The 21,690-nt window shown below is 39.1% G+C and overlaps 3 protein-coding genes across 3 annotated transcripts; all 3 read left to right on the top strand.

Annotated features, from left to right (window-relative positions):
- Positions 1-572: 572 nt before the first annotated feature.
- Positions 573-2,249, top strand: LOC145485198 (uncharacterized). The gene is made up of 2 exons (XM_081463901.1): positions 573-802; positions 1,118-2,249. The coding sequence occupies exons 1-2, from the start codon at positions 762-764 to the stop codon at positions 1,827-1,829; spliced, it is 753 nt and encodes a 250-aa protein (XP_081320027.1). The 5' UTR covers positions 573-761; the 3' UTR covers positions 1,830-2,249.
- Positions 2,250-3,621: 1,372 nt separating this feature from the next.
- Positions 3,622-13,108, top strand: LOC145485195 (reticulon-1-A-like). The gene is made up of 9 exons (XM_081463898.1): positions 3,622-4,004; positions 4,308-4,361; positions 6,496-6,703; positions 7,468-7,507; positions 8,104-8,202; positions 8,647-8,716; positions 9,265-9,311; positions 9,457-9,515; positions 9,972-13,108. Exons 1-9 carry the CDS (start codon positions 3,776-3,778, stop codon positions 10,018-10,020), a joined length of 855 nt encoding a protein of 284 aa, XP_081320024.1. The 5' UTR covers positions 3,622-3,775; the 3' UTR covers positions 10,021-13,108.
- An 88-nt stretch (positions 13,109-13,196) lies between these two features.
- Positions 13,197-15,944, top strand: LOC145485199 (uncharacterized). Its single transcript, XM_081463902.1, has 2 exons — positions 13,197-14,532; positions 14,843-15,944. The coding sequence occupies exons 1-2, from the start codon at positions 14,492-14,494 to the stop codon at positions 15,549-15,551; spliced, it is 750 nt and encodes a 249-aa protein (XP_081320028.1). The 5' UTR covers positions 13,197-14,491; the 3' UTR covers positions 15,552-15,944.
- The last annotated feature ends 5,746 nt before the right edge of the window (positions 15,945-21,690 follow it).

Genomic DNA, 21,690 nt, shown 5'->3' with positions numbered 1-21,690 from the left:
GACTTATAGGGAGTTATGCACGAAGCCAGCTAGCCTGACACGTACACTGTCTGCTGAAGAGAAAATTGAAAGTATCCAGCCCCTTTCAAGACCTGCCGACTGAATATGGATGTAATCGAGAGCAAATACGAGGATTTGAATTGTGAGTATCGATTTTCATCGATTAATTAAAGAAGTGAATAATAATCGATTAATTAAAATTGATTATATCGATTGCCTTCCAATGATCGTTTTTCATCGATTGGTGTTAAAGATCGATATCAAAGAGCTGACCATTGCAAAAAAGTCAGCGCAAAACTCACAAAACTTAAGCTAACCGAAACGCTAAGTACTCAGGGTAACCGGAGTTCTGTTCAAGATAACCAAAGTGGTATTTAGGCTGACCAGAGCACATTTCAGTCTGGTGTAATTATTGTATTTACCTTCTGACAGTAGCTACTGTAAGTCCGCCATATTTGTTTTGAAATACGCGTGATTTTCCCGTGATCCCTTTCGCGCGTAATAAATTGTCATAAATTAGGCTGGCGAAATTTCTCGATTTGGCGGGAAAATTCTCACATTTACCAGAGAACAAAAAATTTTACACAGTCATTCTTACGAATCATTTACCTAATGGTTTAATTTTAGCAACTTTCGATCGTTCTAGAAGAAGATCGTCGGCTATATAAGGGGTTTTCAGTAGACCGATCAACAGTTCACCAAGTTTTCAGAGAAGGCAAACAAGACAAAAGAGAAAAATATCAAGAGAAGTCCTAGACAGCATGGCTCTCGTATTCAGATTTCCAAGCTATCATCCATGCAGGTATTTTTTTGAAGCAGTTTTCATTCGAGCATGCTTTGTAAAAGTTTAACAGCTTTTTGCTATATATTGAGTTAGATTTCTGAGCCCTCGGTCAGGGGCAAATATTTCTTTGCGTTTCGAATGATTTTAGGCGCTTTCTCTCGAGCAGTGTGTTATATTCAAAATTTCCACTATCTTATGCTTTGAGTAGTGGAAATAAAAAGCATGCAGAGTTCGGTAATCGTCCTAAAACAATTACGTTGGAAAGTCTTGTCCCTGGTTTCTTTTGCATTCAGTTAATAATTTATAACAATCGTTTTCTTTCTTTGCTTGCAGCTACTACAACCGAGCTCACAGAGGCTATGACTTTTTCCACGATCTATGGAAAGAGATCGCCCGCCCTTACGAACAGCAAGCACGAAATTCTGATCAGGGACCAACAAAGATTGCCTCTGTACCGCTGAGTCATTACAAACCTGAAGAAATCTCGCTTGAGGTGGATAACGAAAAGGTCATCTTACATGGCTTGCATCAATTCGAACGAGAAGATGGATTCGAGAAAAGCGAGTTCAAGAGAGTGTTCAAACTACCTCAGGGTATAGATCCAAAAACAGTCAAGTCACGCCCTAGCCGAGATGGCTGCGCTCTCGTAATCAAGGGCAAGAAACAGGTGGAGGAAAAAGTTGACGAAGGGAAATTTGAGGCCAAGTTAGATTTCAGTGGTTTTAAACCAGAAGAGATCAAGATCCAACTCCGCGGAAATGAGTTGAACATCACTGGGAAACACCTCTCGGAGCGTGATGATTTCTACCTGTCACGTGACTACAGTCGTCGTATTCTGCTGCCCGATGACGTTGATCTAAGCTCAGTGACGTCACACTTGTCGAAAGAAGGCCTGCTGACCATAGAAGCATCACGTGATCCAGCTTTGCTGCCGCACGAGAGATCCGTTGACGTCACCATGGAAACATGTACAGCAGACGAGGAATTAGGCGAGGAGCCAAAACAGACAACGAGCACAGACTCAGGAGAACCTGCAAGCGAATGAGACAAAAAGGAAATGTAGCTTGAAGAGTGAAGTAGCTATTCAAATTGATTGAATCGAACTGAGTTATTATTGTTTCGAAGCAATTATTTAGTTTTGCCCAGTTTCATTGTAATGTTCATAAATACATTAGCGTTCGATCTGGAAAAAATACCTTTGCCTCTTTCATACGACAGACTACAGCAAATGAAAGATTGAACTTCTGATTAATCAATAATAATGTAAATGTTATTAATATGAATAATAATATTAACATGATTTCTGTATTATTTTTATTTTGAATTTTTCTGTCTCAATCCTTTGGATCTTGCAGACTGTGTTCTTGATAGCAGCATGATCAATTTAATTTATACAAAACGAACTGATAAAATAAATTTTCCAAATCAATATAATATTGTGGTTTTCTTTTCTCGTTTTTTTTTTTTATTTTAAAGTTTATGATTATGGTCTCTTCTTTCCCTCGGTAAGCGGCGGGCACCAGTTACGGACACATCTTCTTCCCTCAGGCTGCCTGCTTACGGATGCATGCCAATTAAGTCAATTCGTGCTATTAGAAATGGCGAAATGCCAACACGAATCAAGAGATTCGGCCGATCTCACCGCAGCAACATCATTCGTGAACCTGGGCCAGTTATGATCTCATCGGTTTGTACTTACACATTTTAGACACTTTAAACCCCTGCAATGTTTTTGGTATAGAAGCAGCTGACCTATTGTCTCCACAAAATAGGAGTTATTTTCTTGAGAACCAGTTCAAGAGGAGCTCGTCAGTAGACAAGTACAACACTTACCCATCGGTTTATCAACTTGATGTTGATTAAGGAAGTCGACTTTTCGAGCGTTAACTCTTCTTCAGCTTTACAAACTCTGAAAAGCACTGAGTTAATTTACAACTTAATATCAAATTCAAGTCCACTGAATCATGAGCCAAGCACTCCCCTGTTGCTTGTCCTGGAACATGATCTGTTCTGAGAAGCGAACAGAAGGCTGTTCTTTAAGGGAAACCTGTGTTCCAAGCCACCGTCTGAGTAATTCTATCACCGGGTGTTCAAAACCATTACTCGTCTGTTAAAAGAAAAAATTAGTTTTAAAGAAGTGCTAGTTCTATTAGCCGATCTCCTTCCAAGAAGTGCCCCTCTATGCTATTTAAAGAATTCCCGCCCTTGAGGTTCGTTCCTGTGGTAACTGCTCATACTGCATTTGTGTCAGGCCAAGATGTTGGCGCCCTTCAAGCATCCGCAGCCAGTCTAGCCAAAGTGTTTTCAAAACACTTTCGTGGAAAAGACTGGGTAGAAAAGTGATTTATGTAGACTGCCTTTCTCTCAGCTAGCATTGAGCAATAATAAGATGAAGGGTAGGAGAAATATTCTCCCACATAGCCCTTATCCGTCCTTATTCTCAAGTTATTTTTGGAGCACTTAGTATCTCAGAAACACGCTCACCGAACAACAACAGCACGAGTGTCTTTACCTCCCCCACGTGCGACGAATACTGCCTGGGAACGAGGCTGCCTCGAGGCGCCCCTAACAACATTCAAAATTTCCTCAAGTCCTTCCGATTTCTAAAATAGAAACTGGAAACTCACAGGCCGATTGATATTGTTTTTCTAGTAATATAAAGAACGAAAGTGTGACAAAATATCGCAAAAGAGCGCAGTTTTTGCCTCGCAAACTCTGAACTTTGAGACTTCCTTTTATGGACGATCATTAAGGAAGAATTATAACGACCTCTCTGATTGGTTCATTTACATCCGTTTCCCAAATATGGCGTGGCCGTGAAAAAATTGCGCCAGTGTGATTTTTGAAAACATCGAGGTCCATCATCTCTATATTTCGTACTTTCCTCATAATTCTTGCGTAAGATCCAACCTTTTGGGTGCTTTATTAAACATAAATCTGTAAAGTCAGTGTAATAAAAGCTAAAGGGTTTCTTGGTTATTTATCTTCAATATGTCGGAGTCTGTACCAGATACAAGCGACTTCCTAGATTTCACAAACAACATGGAAGACGAGAATGTGCCTTCTTCAACAGTAGGTTTTGATGAGCCAGCAAAAGACGAACAGCCTTCTCCAGAAAGTGAAAAGGTGTCCGATGAAAAGGAGGAAACGTCAGCTGTAGAAGATCTTCCAACAGAGAAAACAGAATCGGAAGAAAAACCCGAAGAAACGCCCTCGAAAGGTAAGCTCAACGTGCAGACGATTGTTAGTTGTGCTGGTGTTTTGCACATTACAAGCGCGGTAAACAGCTTTGTCTGTGGATTACATTTTGATTGTAGGGTCGACCATCTAATATCGTAATACTTTCCTCATGAAATCGTGAATTTTGCTCGTGAAGGAAGGAAAATTAACATTTAATTCCGTGTCTGTGTGCTCTCAAAAGGTACGAATAGACTTTCGTTGCTCGTGTTCACAGATGTTGGAGGTCGAAAGAGTTTTCGTCGTTATATCTCACTCTAATTGCTGCTATTTTGCAATATTTTAGAGTTGACAAGCCGGCCGGCGAGGTGGATGAAAGAACATGGAGTGGATCAAAGAGGTATCGTTCAACAATTGTGCATTTTGAGGTGAAAGTGCATTTACCTTACTTAGATTACCGACTTGCAGTGGCAAGCGAGGTACTTGACTGTACGTGTAGAGTGATTTTTAAGCTTTTTGTATACAGCTTTTCGATCGTACCAAAAAAAATTAAATAGAGAAAAAATATAAAGAAAAGCATTTTTATTGACTGCGACTGCGAACGAACGGCGTTCGAAATCTCCATTATGGGTCATTCGCTTTAGGGGCGCTGCCTTATAGAATGAAAACATAATGGAAGTCGGACGCACCCTCTTTTATCGTGTGATTGGAAACTTCATTTGCTCATCAAATCGTAAACTGAGGCCAGATATTTATGGGGACAATTGCTGTTAAATGTAATAAGTATGGTTTGCCGATTTCTCGCCTCATGGTGATGAGATTCAACGCTCTATTGAGCAGGCCATTTTACTTTCTGACCAAACTGAATTATTCCTTTCTCCCATTCACGATTGTTCTGTGTTGTAAATTTGCCCCTCATATTCAGAAAATGCTCTCCAGTTGACTGAAATAATTATTTTCTATGATTCTGTCAAACTGAATTATTTATAACTAACCAGCATATATTTTGTTATTGCCTCACATTTGGGGTGGGGCCTTTAAAATAACTTCAACCTTTTTTTTCCCCTCTCTCTCTTTCAAAAGAAAAGTCTCGAACTTCATTGAAGTAAAGTCAATTGTGCATATGAAATATCTTTGTCATTTTTATGTAAAAGTACAATATAATACAAGCTTGCTTTAAGAAGTTATCTTTTCTGCATTACACCTGCCGGTCTGTTTACAATATTTCTCTCAAGCCTGTTGTGTGTGTGTATTCAAAGTTTTAATCCTACATTGCAGAAGAATCAGCCTTGGGTTTCTTGCTAAGTAGCACCAATCGTGTAGCCTGTTCCTTTGTTGTTTTAGTTTCCATTTTAACAGGAAATTAATTGACAATGTTTTCGACTTCTGTATGGTATTTCTCCAGCCGGCTACAATAAAAATTATTTTGCACTCTACAGGTACCCCTTCCAAATGCAAAGTTAAACTTGGAAAGAAGTTCTTTTCTCACAATTGTCAGCTCATTTCTTTATGATTCATGACTAAGCACTCCTTTCTATTGTTCTTGTATCGCTGTGGCTCTGTTTTGTAGTTCTAAACATCCCTGTGACATATTTTTTTGTTTGATATTTTCAATAAATGTGGCAATCTGTCATAAATAGTGAATAAAACTTTGATTTGGTTATTTTTAGCTGTCTGAAACACAATATTTCACTTCCATTGCTAAATCTGAAGATGAATTTATTGCAGTTGACAGTTATTCAGTTATATTACAGAGCTGAGGAAATTACAACAGAGATTAAACAAACAAGAGAAGACAGTGGATCTTATTTTGATGTTTGTGTTTTTCCTTTAATCCTTGAGCTTTGGAGAGTAGAAACATCAAAATGAGGTCCATTCACTATGTTGTGTTGCAGTCTTAAAAACTAGGTAGAAACCGAAAATGTTTTCTTTCATTTAGGAAACACTGAGAAAAAGCAAGAAAAATCATTCTGACTTTTGTTTTGACTATCACAATGTATATTCTCTTTGCTCATGCCATCAATGTGTCAACAGAAAGTTAAATTTAAACTGAAAGCTTTAGTACTGTGTCAGCTTGCTACAGGTCAGGAAATGGTCAGGGAAAAAATTCTTCGAGGTCAGGGAAAATAGAAATTTTGAAGAAAAGTTAGGGAGTATTGAAATAATTTGATATAGCTGATTTAATACCACTGAAGGCTGGAAGAAAACTTGGGGTCATTGATCTCAATGATATTATTTTTTCCCTCAATGAAGAAAGGAAACTTGTCACTCTTAATAAACGAGTGGAAGAAGCTGCTACTAGACCTGACATTTTGCATTTCTCAAGTTTGGAAAATTTTATTTTTATCAGGGAAAAGTCAGGAAATTTTGAAAAGAGATGTCTTTTGCAACCATGCATGAACATCTGCAGCTTAAAAACGTAAAACAAAAAGGAATCTGTTTTCTATCTCTAAGTTAAGTTTTTGAAGGCCACCTTTTATGTCAAACATTGAACAGTGAACAGTTTGTATAGTGCATATCTCTTTCTATTTTAGTAATTGACCTGATCTATTGGCGCTGTCTGAAGAAGACTGGAATTGTGGTTGCCACTGGCCTGGTTCTCTTGATTTCATTGACCATGTACACGTTGCTGAGTGTTTTGACGTTCTTCTCCATGGCTCTGTTAACAGTGTCACTGCTGTACAGGGTTGGCATGACCGTCATGGGAGCTATCCAGAAAAGTGGCACTGATAATCCATTCAAGTAAGTACTGCTGATGTGAAGGATTCCTTTGGGATTTCGTTATCAAAAACAAGCTTAATTTTCCTTCCAGAGTAATATGTACTTAAGAAATAGAAAACATGTACCGTGTTTCTATCGAGTCATAGAAACATGAGTGGAAGTTTGGGAGAACGGGAAATGCTGTGGGAACACGAGCCAGAGGTAAGTGTTTCCACAGCTTTTTCAAGTTCTCCCAAACTTTCACGAGTGTTTCTATAACTTGACAGAAACATGGAGAACATGTTTTTTATTTCTTTTAGAAAATACTGCAACGAAAAAAAGGGAAACAACTTGTTTACTTTGATCATCAATAAATTTTCTTTGCACATGCCATCATTATGTCAACAGCTTGTGCCAGTTGTGTGTTTTCATTGAGTTATAGAAACACGATTTTTAACCAATCAGCGCACATAATTTCTTAGGGCTGTTTTCTAAATACTGGTACAGTTGTGAACTAGTTGTACGTAGTGTTAATTCCTGGGCAATTATGGAAGCTTCCAACTTGTATCTACTGACAGCATTACCTGGCCAGTTTGTTATCCTCCCGTGAGATCACTTCTGATTGAAACAAAATATTTACACAAGATGATGCAAGAGTAAAACAAGTTTATGTTTCAAAATTTGCAATTCTGTTGCCAGGCTATCCTAAAGTTCATGGTGGGGAGTTATTTTGTTTGTGATGAAAGTAATCCTCCTTCTTTCCAGAGAACGGTTTTAAAAAAATTCTTGTCCTTATTTCACTGTAGGACTATTCTTGAGAGAGACGTGGACATCCCGAAAGAAAAGGTGCAATTTTGTCTGTTATATCTCTTAAATCTTCAGTACTTTTATACCTAATACTGCTGTCTTCTAAATACAGTGTAAACAATTCATCCCTTCAGATCCAATTTACATTGTACACTTCTTCGGAGCATGATATCACTGATAGATGAAGCTGGTGATGAAGCAAACTTGAATAAAGCTTTGTACAGTGCTACTGTGGGCACCTAGAAAAGTTTTTGATTACCTTTTGACAACGTTTTGACATGTTTTTGACAATTTTTGATGGCATCTGTTTCAAATGGCAAATCGAACTGCCACAATTTGCCGTTTGCGGGTTAAGATTTTTTTAACTTTCTATAAGAGTGAATGGTGAATTCGACAATTAAACATCTCTACCCTTGATAGTTCCCATGTTTTGATTGGCCAGTTCAAATAGAAGCCAGCAAAAAGTTGTTAAAAAGATGTCAAATTTGATATCAAAAACCTTCTCAAATGGTATCAGTAGGGTGCATAGCATTGTAAACCTGTAGCTTTCTGTTCTCAGCAGAAACTGCCTCTGTGTTTAACATAATTGTTGAAGGATGCGATTTCTTAAATTTCTATTTTCTTTTTGGTTCCAGGCTGTGGAGTTTGTGGAGGCTAGCATTGATCACATCAATACTCATTCAAAGGAACTGAGGCGACTTTTCTTAGTGGAGGACATTGTTGATTCCATCAAGGTATATTTCCTGTTCTGCCAATTTGACATACACAGCAGGCTTGTAGCCAGGATTTGAAAAGTGGATGTCCAAAATCTGCTAGAGCAGGTTTCCGTTGAGTGCCAAAAGTAATTAGGCAATACAGTTTGAGGTTAGCTTAGTCATCTAATTGGTAACTAATTGGTTTGGTTTGGTTTAACAACACTCAGTTTAAAACTGCTCTATAAGATCTGCTCATGGAACGATTTAACAAGCAACATGTGGAAAATGATGAAACCCCTGCTATCTATTCTGATTGCACTGATTTAGACTACATGTATGAGATTTGAGATGTTTTTTCCAACTTTGACCAGTTTTTTAGAGTGTAGTATTTTACCTTGCCAGAGAGACATTTTTCCAGTTACATGTAGGAGTTATAGAAGCATGAGTGTTAATTAATGATGATGCTTTTTTTTTCTCTTTTAGTTTGGACTCCTGTTGTGGGTTTTGTCATATGTTGGAGCTTGGTTCAGTGCGTTAACACTTGTCATCATCGGTAAATGTATTAAGTAATAGTCGTCGTATTTAGTCATGGATTGCCCAACTGGCCAAAGCAAAAATCTCATGTTCAAGTGTTAGCCCCTTGCCAGAGCCAGATTTACATCAACAAAGGCCTAGTGTACCCAGTGTTTTAAATGTCGGTAGTTTTGATTTGCTGCCATGCTGGTCAATTCATTGTATCAGTACATTAATGGAAGTTCTTAGTTGATGATTGTGGTCCTGTTAGGAGGCTTATGCATGTCCCCCATCTCAATTTCAAACCTTTTCATGCTGCAATTTCTGATGGTCCTGGCATCGTTGTCAGAATTTCACCACAAGTCACGTTGTCCATTGCCATTTTACTGGCCTCCATGTTTGAATGCTACACTGTACATGTATCTTGCATGTCAGAATTTTACAGCAACAAGGACTCGTTAGGTGTTTTGTAAGAAACCGATAACTAATATAATATAACCATGTATTGCCTGTTTCTTGGACCACGATCACATGTATTGAGTCAGTGAATTGTTAGTTTTGAATTATTTCCTGTGATTTCTTTGGCAGGGTTTGTTGTCCTCTTCTCAATTCCCCGCTTGTACGAAGATCATCAGGTAATATTGGCAGGCAATAACGTTATAGATTTCTCAGATATCTAGACCCACTGATGTATGACTTGAATGGTTTCTGAACTTTTCCAGAAATCAACATGGAAGAAAGCCTTGTTTGTTGAGTTTTTGTCTCTGCTTTTGTTTTCAGGATAAGGTTGATGAATACCTGTCTATGGCTCGTACCCAGATATCCTCTCTAATTGAACAGTAAGTCACTGTTGTATAGAATATTTTATTGTTACTCTTGACCATCGCAGGGGAATGCAGCGGCGGGTTATTGTGCGTATCCCATCCCAGGTAGTTCTAACTCAGTGCAATGTTCTTTTGATGTAAATTTGTTTCATGGTTGAGAGTGTGATCAGAGTGCTGGGAAGGCAAAAAATTAGGGGCGTAGGAAAGGATTGGAAGTAGAATTTTCGTTATTAGATTAGTTATGCTGTATTAATCTATTGAAAACTTAAATCCATACTAATAGTGTAGGAGTCTGAAACGAAGGATGTGGCAAGTGAAATGAACCAACATAAAGGACAAAACTTCAGGCTTTCTTGAGGAACCTTTGGAGTGACTTCCCCTGAACAAAAAGAGTTTAAATGGTTCAGGTGCAATACATGCTATTAATCTTCATAAAAGGTTTCAAGTGTTACGTTTTATCTTTCTTCTTAGGGCAAAGTCCAAGTTGCCGGCCAAGCTGCAAAAACAGAAGTCATCATAAACCATTGTTCTGCACATGAAGGAATTTAAGTTCCAGTGGCTCTGATTTTCAAGTGCACCCCCAAAACGCTCTCTATTATCCCTTGCCTGTTTCTAATATCTGTGTGGATGTTTCTTGAATCTCAGAAATAGTTGAAGTTTGTTGGAAAATTTGTTTGATGCATTTTTACTACGGCACTGGTATCACTCATACAAGCAGCGGTTTTCTTTGTATGGAAATGGTGTAAAGAGATAATTTAGTTGAAAACTCTCAATTATTTTTAAACAAGACATAGTAATGCTTCCTCAAAATGTACTAAGTATCAGAACTGATTGTCGTTCAGGGCATTGTAAGATCACTCCCTTTAGCTCCAATCACCCCCTCCTCCCCCCCAAAAAATTGTCACATAAAGTATTGGTGGGACCAAACTCATGAATGGTGTTATGATCTACCCCTTAATGGTAGATGGTAGTGTTTTGCTACTTTTTTGGATAGCTTTTGTTGATTGTGCTACTGTAAAACTTAATGGAGCTTCTGGTAGATGCCCAGTAGTTGAAGGAGTCGACTAAGATGTGGCCATGAAAAGCTGATTGACAAACAAAATAAAGAATATTTAAACCTTTTTATGCAGTTCATATGGGAGGGCAGCTTGGATGAAGTTTCATGCTGCAATAAGCATAATTAAAATTATCGCCCCAAGAAAAACTGTCTGTAACAAAGGACTGGCAGCCTGGTAAATTGCCGATAGCAGCATTATTTACCAAGTGCTGAAAGTGTAAGATGGTATTTTAATGTTGTGATCTGTTGTTCATGTAACTTGTAATAAAGAAGGAACAATTGGCCATTTCCAGTTGCCTTTTGCTTCTGTGTCAAAATGAGTCTTTGTGTAAAACCATGTGTTCCCCCCCCCCCCCACCCCTTCCTTCCCACCTCTCCCATACAGGTTCACTTTCATGTAATCACTCATTTTTGTATGAGAGGTTTTGGTTGAGGACTAGTTTTGAAACAGAGGCACAAGGTAACTTGGAAATGGCTTATTTAGTAAGCCCGTGAAGTAAACAGAGTTGAACGTTCAATGGGCAAAAATCTGTGTTAGGGGGAAAGGGGTGCATTGTATTCTTGGTGAGCATGAAATGCATTTGTAAAAGAATAGGAGAGTTACACTTTTACATGCATTCTTACTAGCAATATGTGTAATTACATTGATTACTCCCAACAAGATGTCAAATAATGTAATATGCATGTTTTTAGCAGGTTCAGTTTGCACTCAACCTTGTGTCTTGACTTTTAACCTTCAAAACTTGAGATTCCTTGTCAACTCACATGAAGCTTGTAAAAAGAGATGTTTGTCGTATAAATCAAAGTCATTTAAATGCAAAGGTTGGAGTGAATCTAAAGCATATTCATAAAAATTGAAACGCAATCTTTTTCTATTCTCCTTTGTCTTTATTTGCTTTGTGGCTTACTTGAATATCTTAACCTTGTCCTGCAAAGTGACCAGAAAGAGAGAATTGTCACCCATTGTCTTTCAATCATGTGTTAGCTACACACATCGTTTGCAGTTTTGTTTGAGAAATATCTATTTTAATAAAGTCTTATCTCTGCTGTGCTTTCTGATTACCATCCGCTCCAGCATCTTAAAGCGTTGTAGTTACATTGTATGCAGTAAATAAAAAAGTCAAACGTGTCTAACTGCTAACTAGTGCCCTTGTTGGTGGGGAAGGGTTTTGGGTTTCCACCTGATTTGTTCAGTTCAAGGGACAAGCAGCTGCTAGTTGTCCACACAAAATTGACTTGATTTAGAAAAAATTGAAAGCCCAAGAAAAAACGTTTTGTGGCTTTGCATGTCTTTCTACATCAAATTTCCAGGAACAATGAGACAGTGCTTCCTAAAACCCTGCTCTCAAAAGTAATATTCTAAATTTGAAAAAGGAGCAAAGCTGTGACCAAGCAAAATAATAAATGGAATTATCAAAGGTACACAATATGCAAAATAAGCAGGATGTAATCCTGAGAGGGATGTTGAATGCAGTTATGATTTCCAGTTCAAGTCAAGAAGAAAACAGAACAGTTAAAAACAACTAGAGAGTGCAAAACTAAATTAAAGTAAGACATTCTGGACACATTTTGTGAGAAAAATCCTGTGGATTGGACTGTCTCTTGTTCTCTGGACCAATAATTAATCCTAAATCATCAGATTTTGCTTTCTCAAAACACATTGAGAGTGATGTGTCTTGCCCAGGAACATGACACTTATAAACCCAGAAAACTCAAACAATCCCACACATCTCTTGGGCTGCTGGGGAGCACTTGTAATATTGATAATGTGATTTGCATTTGAAGAATCATCTCTGGTGAAGTAAAAGCGGTGGTGCAATTTCTCTAGCCAGTTTGATTACTAGAAAACTGCTGAGTGGCTCTCCTCTGCACCTTGCACTGCCCTAAAAATTAGTCCAGAGGTAAGGAATTTCCTTTGACTCCTTTCTTTTTATATTACGATTTGTGTCCAACTTGGGGCATTGGTATTCTCACAACTTTCTATTATCAGGGACAAAGGTTGGCCCAGGTACTGCTGGATTCTGCTGTTTGGAAAGTTGCTGACTGTAAATTCATACTTGAACTAAAACCTTGATTTCTAGGTTTCAAAGTCTTCGAACTTTTCTGCCTATTGAGCGTTTTTAGATCTTTTTCAGGGTTTTGCTCCATATGCACCAACAATAATATTATGGTTAATCCTGAATTTTGGTCTGAAATAGAGTGAAGGTTTCAAGATGCTCGGTGAACACCCCACACAACTTTCCTAGGATTTAATCCCTGGGAAATGTACAAGTAGCCATGGATTCCTGGGGTGGACTCCCATAAAAAAAGGACCAGGGTGTTCATCGAAAATTTTAAAAAGAACCACTAAGAGGAACCAAGACCCTGTTTTGTGGGTGTGGCTTGAATCTTTTTTTGCACCACTAAGCTCCTCTAAGAGATACCAATTCTAAAACAAGTACCCTACAAGGTACCACTCAAGCAAGCGCTGTGGACTTTTTGAGGCTAAATACCCTAACAAGTACCAAGAGCACTACCACAACCGCGTTTTTTAACGCCTAAAAGGTGCGACGACAACCCCGTCCTTTTTAAATGGGAGTTCCACCCCTCCACCGACCCCCCCCCCCCGACTCCCCCCCCAACCTCCTGGGCATCAATTTTAAACAGGAATTTAAATTTAAACCCATCAAAGAACGTCTACAAAAGTGCAGGGTAACTCTTAATTATCTTATTGTTTTCCCTACTCACCCACAACCCATTAAGCGATTTCTTCGATTTACTACTGGTTGTTTCAAGCATTTGGTGAGGGGGACATGGGGATTTGCGGTGTTGCGGTGTTGATGCTTTTTTAATGCGGTGATGCGGTGAATAAAATCTCAACTTGCGGTGTTGCGGTGATCTCAAACCCTACGATGTGCGATGTTTGTGTTTTTCACGCTGCGGTGTTCGGTGAAAGGAAGTTGTTTGCGGTGCTGGGGTTTTTTGATTTACCATTCTCAAACCTAAATTTGACCTAAATGTAGCATGTAAACTTCGTTAATCAATGCTAATTTATGACAAACACGTACCATTGAGGTAAATAATTTGTAACAAAATACAGACCATCACTTTCTAGTCAATCTTCAATATGCTTCGGCTGCCAATGCGAAGCTGCTTTCATTTATACGTAACTTGACAAGTAACTCGACCTCTGCCACCCGGAGCTCAGTGTTAGGTAGACACGTGGAGCGAGAACAGAAACAATCCTGGAAATTCTGGAAACGCGTTGCGGTGACGGTGTTTCGTTGACTTTTCTTGCGGTGATGCGATGTTCGTTAGTTTTTTTTTTTCTGTTTTTTTTTTTTTGGCGGTGTTGCGGTGTTCAGAACCTCCCATGTCCCCCTCTTTGGTGGACCGTAAATGCTGCGTAATGTGTTAAATCAGTGTCTCAAATCCGCTTCTCATTTGCTGCAGATTTTGGAAGGGATAATCTGTAGAACCTTTCACTTATAGAAAACTACCAAGGCGAGAACTGTGACACTGCTGCTATAAATTCCATGGTATTCTATTCGTTATAATGGGATATTTCGACGAATAGATCGCAGCACAACATTTTCCCCCAGTGATCGCCATTTTTGTTTTGAAGTGACGTCAGACTTCCCCGTGATCCCTTTCGCGCGTGATACAAGAAGAAAGAAATTTCTCGTTTTTGCCAGAGGAATCTAGAGAGATCCATTTATGTCGAGAAATTTCTCGCTTTTGCTAATAAAAACCAGAGAATAATTGTTTTTGCTTAGTCAGGCTTACGAATCATTGACCTAATGGTTTAATTTTAGTAACTTTCGATCGTTCTAGAAGAAGATCGTCGGCTATATAAGGAGACTTTCAGCAGACCGTTCAACAGTTCACCACGTTTTCAGAGAAGGCAAACAAGATATAAGAAGAGAAAGGATCACTAGCAGACGTTCAAGAAAGCATGGCTCTTGTATTCAGATTTCCAAGCTATCATCCATACAGGTATTTTAAGCTACATTCAAACTTGCTTTGCAAAAGTATGAGATTAATAACCTTTTTGTGTGCCAGTTATGTCCTGTATATTTCCGAATTGGCTTAACGACGATTTAAAGCCTTCCATATTAAATCGTAACAGTTATATACGAGATTTATCACCCTGCGTGTGCCATTATGATGACGTAGAATATTTAATTAAAACTGTTGCGTTTTCATCAAAGTTTGCACTTTCCAAGTTTATGCTTTTAATTAGTGCGATGTTCAGTCCTTTTTGCATTCATTTAAAAATTGATATCAATCCTTTTTTTCTTTTCAGCTACTTCAATCGAGCTCCCAGAGGCTATGACTTTTTCCACGATCTATGGAAAGAAATCGCCCGCCCTTACGAACAGCGAGCAGGAAATTCTCATCAAGGACCAACAAAGATTGCCTCTGTACCGCTGAGTCACTACAAACCTGAAGAAATCTCGCTTGAGGTGGATAACGAAAAGGTCATCTTACATGGCTTGCATCAGTTCGAACGAGAAGATGGATTCGAGAAAAGCGAGTTCAAGAGAGTGTTCACGCTTCCTCAGGGTATTGATCCAAAAACAGTCAAGTCACGCCCTAGCCAAGATGGGCAGGTTCTAGTAATCGAGGGCACCAAACCCGAGGAGGAAGAAGCAGACGATGGCAAATTTCGGGCCAAGTTGGATGTCAGTGGTTTTAAACCAGAAGAGATCAAGATCCAACTCCACGGAAATGAGTTGAACATCACTGGGAAACACATCTCAGAGCGTGACGATTTTTATCTGTCACGCGATCACAGCCGTCGTATTGTGCTGCCAAAAGACGTGATTCTTTCCACGGTGACCTCACGCTTGTCAAAAGAAGGCCTATTGACCATAGAAGCATCACGTGATCCAGCTTTGTTGCCGCAGGAGAGATCCGTTGACATCACCATTGAAACAGATGAAGGATTCCAGCAAATGGGCGAGGAACTAAAGGCGGAGACGAGCGTTGATGCGGATGAAACTGCCAACTAGTGATGGAGACTTTGACAAGAACGAATTAGCTGAAACTTTTAAGCTATCGCTGAATTTACTTTAACTGCAGCTGAGTGTGATTGCTTAGAACACTCAATTCGGGAGTACGCAGTTTTTACATAGCATTGTAATGATCACATAAACTACCATGATTACCCTGTAACTCAGTTCTTTCCAGTTGGAACTGTGACAAATGAAGAGTAAAGCAAATATAAGGATATAATTAAGTTTTGTAGTACTTCAAAGTTTTTTGATACGTTTATAGTTTACCTACTGCTCTTTGTTAGCATTAAACTACAAAAGTGAATTAATAAAATAAATGCAGGCTTGTTAGTTTACAATTTTGTTTCTCGTCTTTTATGATAAGTTTGTTAGCGTTGTAGATATCTTAGATTTCAATTTTTCTTCGATGCGACGAGTAATTAAAAGGGGAAACCAACTGGCGAGAACGTTGTTTATACACACTTTTTTTTCTATATTTATGTTAACTTTTGATGCAGGTTCGGTTGTTCAAATTCGCATCCCATGCATGGGCTAAATTAAACATTGTATTTAAATGTAAATACCTCACCGTAGGGTTATATTATTTTATGAAATGCGCCTTACCTTTGAACAAAGATGGCAAAAATGAGTAATGCAGTTATAAAACATCTACCATGGAATAACTTTGTTGAATCTCGACTGTGTGACAATAATGCTGTTTTTCTGCTCTTAAAAAAAGGATTCAGAAGTCCAGAATCAAAACTACACTTTTTTTTTTTTTATAAAAATACATTTTATAAGAATATCGAGACAGAAATATGCGAAATTTTAAGAACATTTTAAGAATAAACCCGAGACTGAGGCCCAGTTCAGACGTCGTGCTTCTGCCGTGCCGAACTAAATTGCAATTTGGTTCAACTGTAGCACGGCAGGAAATCAACTCTGATTCAGACGTCGTGCCAGAGTCGAATCAAATCCAGGGTTTACTGAAGCCTCGCAACAATTCTCCTCCTAACTCCCAGAGGGAACGAAATCTCGCCAAAACACATTGACATAATTTATGAATTTAGTTTGGCGCGACAGAAGCACGACGTTTGAATCGCTGCCGTGCCAGAGTCGTGTAGTACGGCAGAGCTTGTCGAACTTAATTGCTTGGCGAACTTAATTCAAAAGTTTGATTCAGACACCGTGCTTCTGCCGTGCTTTTGTCGAACTTAATTCCTGAATTTAGTTCGGCACGGCAGAAGCACGACGTCTGAACTGGACCTGAGACTTTGAAAGTAACTTAATTTTGTGTGTTGAAAATTTGTAAATACAATAATACAATTGTATGTTTTTTTAAATAAACCGTTTAAAAGTCCGCCTTTCTATAGACGGCAAAACTAGCCAAAGAAACAACAAACACAGCACTAGCCGTGTGATCGGTGCTAATAACATTTCTGTAAGATGTTATGTGTGTCATGTATCAGGATTTATTGCCTGGAAAATGGAGTCAGTCCCCAAAAGTACTTCAACGCCGTCAAAGACAGTAAGAATGGAAATGTCATACGCCGATAATCTAAGAATACTCAAGAATATTTTCAGCCTAAAATCGGTTGAAAATAAGAATATTCGGCCTTGGAAGAAAAAAAGACAATATTCTTATTAAAAGAAAAGAGTGCCAGAAAGTTAAAATGGGAGAAGTATTCCAGTCGCGTTAGTAATCCTTGTGCTCGCATGATTCGAAATCTTGGATCACTGTATTCATTCATCCAGGAATCGATACAAGGTAAAATTAGCAAGTCAACTCTCACAAAGGCAATTCCAGTAAAGAAGCGTTTGCTGGAAACGCCAGATCCGCAAATCGGTTCGAATGTTATCGCCTACAGCAAAAACAAACAACGGAAAGTCTTCTCGGCAAACTTTGGAATTTGGGCAGGAGAGGCTTCAAACATCTGAGAGGAGAAATAACGATAATCTTGACCAGTATCTGAATAAAGATAATCTTCCCCTAGGCGGCCTCCAAGTCAAAGTTGTTTATAAAATGTCCTCGTAAGAATTCCCCGCGACGAGACGACTAAATTTTTGGTAAGGCAAATATGTGACAAAAACTGGCATGCCGCAGCTAACACCATAACAAGTCACTCAGAATTGTACCCAGAGGTTCTAAATGCTGTCAACAAAAATGCTTCTAATGAAATGTCAGAGTACCTACGAAATGTTGCCAGGTAACAAGCCAGACGAAATCACTATCCCACGCAGTCGTGCGAATTTTCTGTCCCGTGGTTTATTATCTTGTCCTTGGCGCATGTGGCATTCAAGAAAGTGATGTTAAAATTAAAGGAACAGCTGCAAATTGTGTCGCGCTTGCTTCTGCAATAATGTGCGTCGGCATTGCACTACAGGATTTCTACCGTACTGTCGAAGCTGACAACTAAATCCTCGTTCAGCGAGGACTTTTTTTGTAACCAAGCTTCGAACGCGTCTTTCCCTTTTGTCTGGTACTCAAAGGTATTAAAATACCTTTGATCGACACATGTCAATAATATTGGACTAGGCCAGCCAATCACGAGCTCCGTTCGCTGGCGAACGGAGGTTTTCAAAATCCAGGGGTTTGTCTGCAAGCGTTTCCTTCCTTCCCCTCTCCCACCCCCTTCTTTCTTTTTTTTGGTTCTCGCCCCATTTTCCGCGCAGACAAAACACCGAAAACCCCGTTCCTCGGTCTTTAATTTCTTTGCTTCCAAACCCCACGGAAACGCTTGCTACGCAGGCTAGGCATATCGCAAAGCCACGGATGTAATCAAACTCCCCATTCAACCGGGGATATAACGATTCAAATGCCCGGGATATTGACGGGCGATATTGATATCTCTATTTTTTTCGTTTTCCTTAAATCTTTGCCAAACTGAAGCGCAAGACAATATGGCCTTCCATATTTATTCAAACGATTCCATCAGACTGAAAACTCCACTACCGTTGACCATTTATCTCTTACCTGTAATTGCCTTTTAAGGGTGCCAATATTTCAATTGCAATCATGAATGATTACCCAATATCTTTATCAGAGTTTTATTTTTAGTTCAAGTACGTAGAGCAACTTCCTGAACGGAACTCTAGCACTTTAACTTGGTTCAGTTTGAAAGACTGAATTTTATGCACTTCCTCATAAAATCAAAGGACACTCGCTATTTTCAGCGTCATAAATTTTGAAATTTTTCCACATTGTTTAATAGTTGACTGAACTGCATGACAAGAGATAATGATCTGAGATCATAATCTCTTGACTGAAAGTATGCGATTGGATTTTTTCTGTTGGCTAAATGGACCAAATTACTCGATTATCTTCTATTAATCACTTCCTTTTACTTGGCAGCCTACCTACGAACTAGACGTTTCCATAGGAGCGAAACGTTTTCGCGCAGTTTTACCCATTCTGGGTTCAAGTTTGCGAAAGGTAGGAGAGGGCAAAAAATTCGAAGTAAAGGGGCAGGGACGCCCTAACAAATTATAGCTTTTTAAAATACCGTATGCTTCTCTAGCTATTGATTTCTAGCTATTCAAATTAAGATTTTTGATGGTGGTGTTGAATTAGACATCTCATGGTGATTGCCGAATATTAATATTAACGGGTCCTACCATATTTTTAAAGATCGAATTATTTTACTAAATTAAAATGATGAGTAAAAGTTTGATACCGGTCTGGTTGCATCCCCAGTAAGTGAGTATGTGGGAACGTTGTTTTTTTCTCAAACCGACCCGCAGAGTGTGTGTTGTGCATTCCTCTGTTTGGCGAAAAAGGCTTTCTCAGCAAAACTAAGGCCCATTTAGCGTCATGGCAGCCAAAAACCTGATTTAACGGTTAAGAACGGCATTGTTTTGGCGACCATTTCAGTGGTCGTCAAAGTGTTAAGGTTGTAGCCAGAGTCGTAAGCTCGACGGAATCGGAGTCGGATCGGAAGAATCAGAATGTTCCCATTTCTTCCGATTCAGTTTACGTTCCCGTTGCTTATGAACCAGTAGAAACTAGATTGTCGAAAGCGGAAGCGGAAAAGAACCAACCAATCACAAGCCCCGAAATCGAGCATGGTGATTGATTTATTGTTCTGCTCCTGCTTCTGACTCAAACAATCTAGTTTTTACGAGATCGTAAGCGACGGAGTCATAAGCTGAAGCGGTGTTCTGCGTCCGAATCCGCTGGTTTGAATTTCATTGGATTCTATCGCATATCGTTCTACGCTTCTGATTACGACTCCGACTACGACTCCGTCGCTAGTACAGTGGAAACCAGCGATCAGTAGTTCTGAGTAGATAGGTCGCGTATACCTGAAGTATACTTCAAACCTCGTGTCGATTCATTTCTAGCTTTCCAGTTGACTCGCACGCTCCAGTTATTAAATTATCAAGTAAGTCCTAAGGGCAATATAACCTTCATTTTCACTGAATTTGCGTTTTATTTGTTACATCTACCGACATCGCCGACAAACCTATATGATTATTTGCATTGACGTTGAACACTCTCATGTGAGATAATTTCGAGACCGGATGATAGATACAATATCTTCCATTTATAGCTTCAAAGATATGGCCGATATTATTTCTCCTTGGGCATTATCTGTTTTTGAAGCTCACAGTTTTCCGCCTCGATCTGTGTGGAGCAATTGCCGATAAATATTTGTGCATACCGTAAAATAACGCGTAAGCTTAGCATATTTGTACAGCATGGTAAAATTGCTCTTATAATCCATCAAATATCTTCGCTCGCGCACGGTTTGTCTAAGCGCATCACATAACTGAATAGGCCCCAGGTAAAACTGGGGAATATCCGAGTGATATTCCCCAATTTTCAAAACCGCGCGTGTTGCGGAGAATATTTGAAGGATAATAAACGCTATAGCCTTCATTTGCATGGCGCGAAAATATGCTCGGATATTTGTCCTTGGGCATTATCTGTTCCTAAAAGCTCACAGTTTTCCGAGAGCTGTGCTCTCGGAAAACTGTTCGCTGCATATTTCCGCACCAAATAGAGGCTTTTGTTAATAAATACTGTAATGGCTAAACCAATGAGAGCTCTTAAACTGTGTTCAGTCCAATATTCCAGTTTTTTTTATAATAGCAGATACCGGAGGTCCATAAATCGATAAATAAGACCATTTGACGTTATATAATGTTTGTTTATTTGCTCTGTAGGTCGGATTTTAATAACTCTTCTACAATATATAACACGCAGTATATAAAGCGTTTCTTTAATGGGGTTTGAAGAAATAGAAAGTGGATATATGTTCCACACTCTACTTGTTGAATGAAAGTCATGGCTTTGAGAAAACGAGAAAAGTTAGAGAAGGGCTTATCTCCGTGGGGGAGGGGGCATAAAACCAAAGTAGTTTTTGTTTAAAATGTAGACGAGTTTATAAGCGGCAGGCTTCAAAAAGAGGGAGGGGTCCGTTATGACCGTGAATTTACGCATTTTCGCGTCAGATAAAAGTTTTTTTTTTTTAGAAATTTCTCACGTCGTCCTTTAGGCGCACTCCGCAGAGTGGAGTTGAATCATATCTCTAGATCTCTAGATATGGATTTCTCTGATATCAGTCAGACAAAACAAACCTTGACAGCCCAGAGGCTGGAAACTAAATCTGTAAAATTCAGCGTAGTCTAGACTTAAACCAATATCTCCCTTCCGGATTTTGGAAATCTAATACCTTTTTTCAGCTCCACTTAGATGTTATGAAATTACTTCCTGTCGGCCCAGCGTACTTTTCATGCCTATTTGCGTATTTTATCTGTAGGGCTAGGGGAATACCCACTCCAACCCTCTTCTCAGAAGCGATCGCGATCGACTCTTAAGTTGCGCAAAACGTTTGAAATTATTGGCAGAAAAACATCACTTCCCGAGTTTATGGACTCGAAATTTCTCAATAATGAACAACGGATGTGAGAGTTTCTCTCGGTTTTACAGCGTACACCATCGAGAAACTGCAGAGCTGTAACCTTAAACTGCTCTGTTTACAAGTAACTAACAAACAGACGCAGTCTCACAGCTGGTTGAGGGGCTTTTAATCTATTTTTAAAGCGGTTCTGACGTCACGCGAGTTGCAGTTACATATGCTGTGACGTATTACAGACGGGACAAGTGTATTTACGTCATCAGACTTAATTCATGCCGTAACCTGATTTGTCACGG

The sequence above is a fragment of the Orbicella franksi genome, chromosome 4 (assembly GCF_964199315.1).
Source record: "Orbicella franksi chromosome 4, jaOrbFran1.1, whole genome shotgun sequence".
NCBI lineage: Eukaryota > Metazoa > Cnidaria > Anthozoa > Scleractinia > Merulinidae > Orbicella > Orbicella franksi.
The sequence above is the reverse complement of the archived record's forward strand: the minus strand, read 5'-3'. Positions and strand labels throughout refer to the sequence as shown.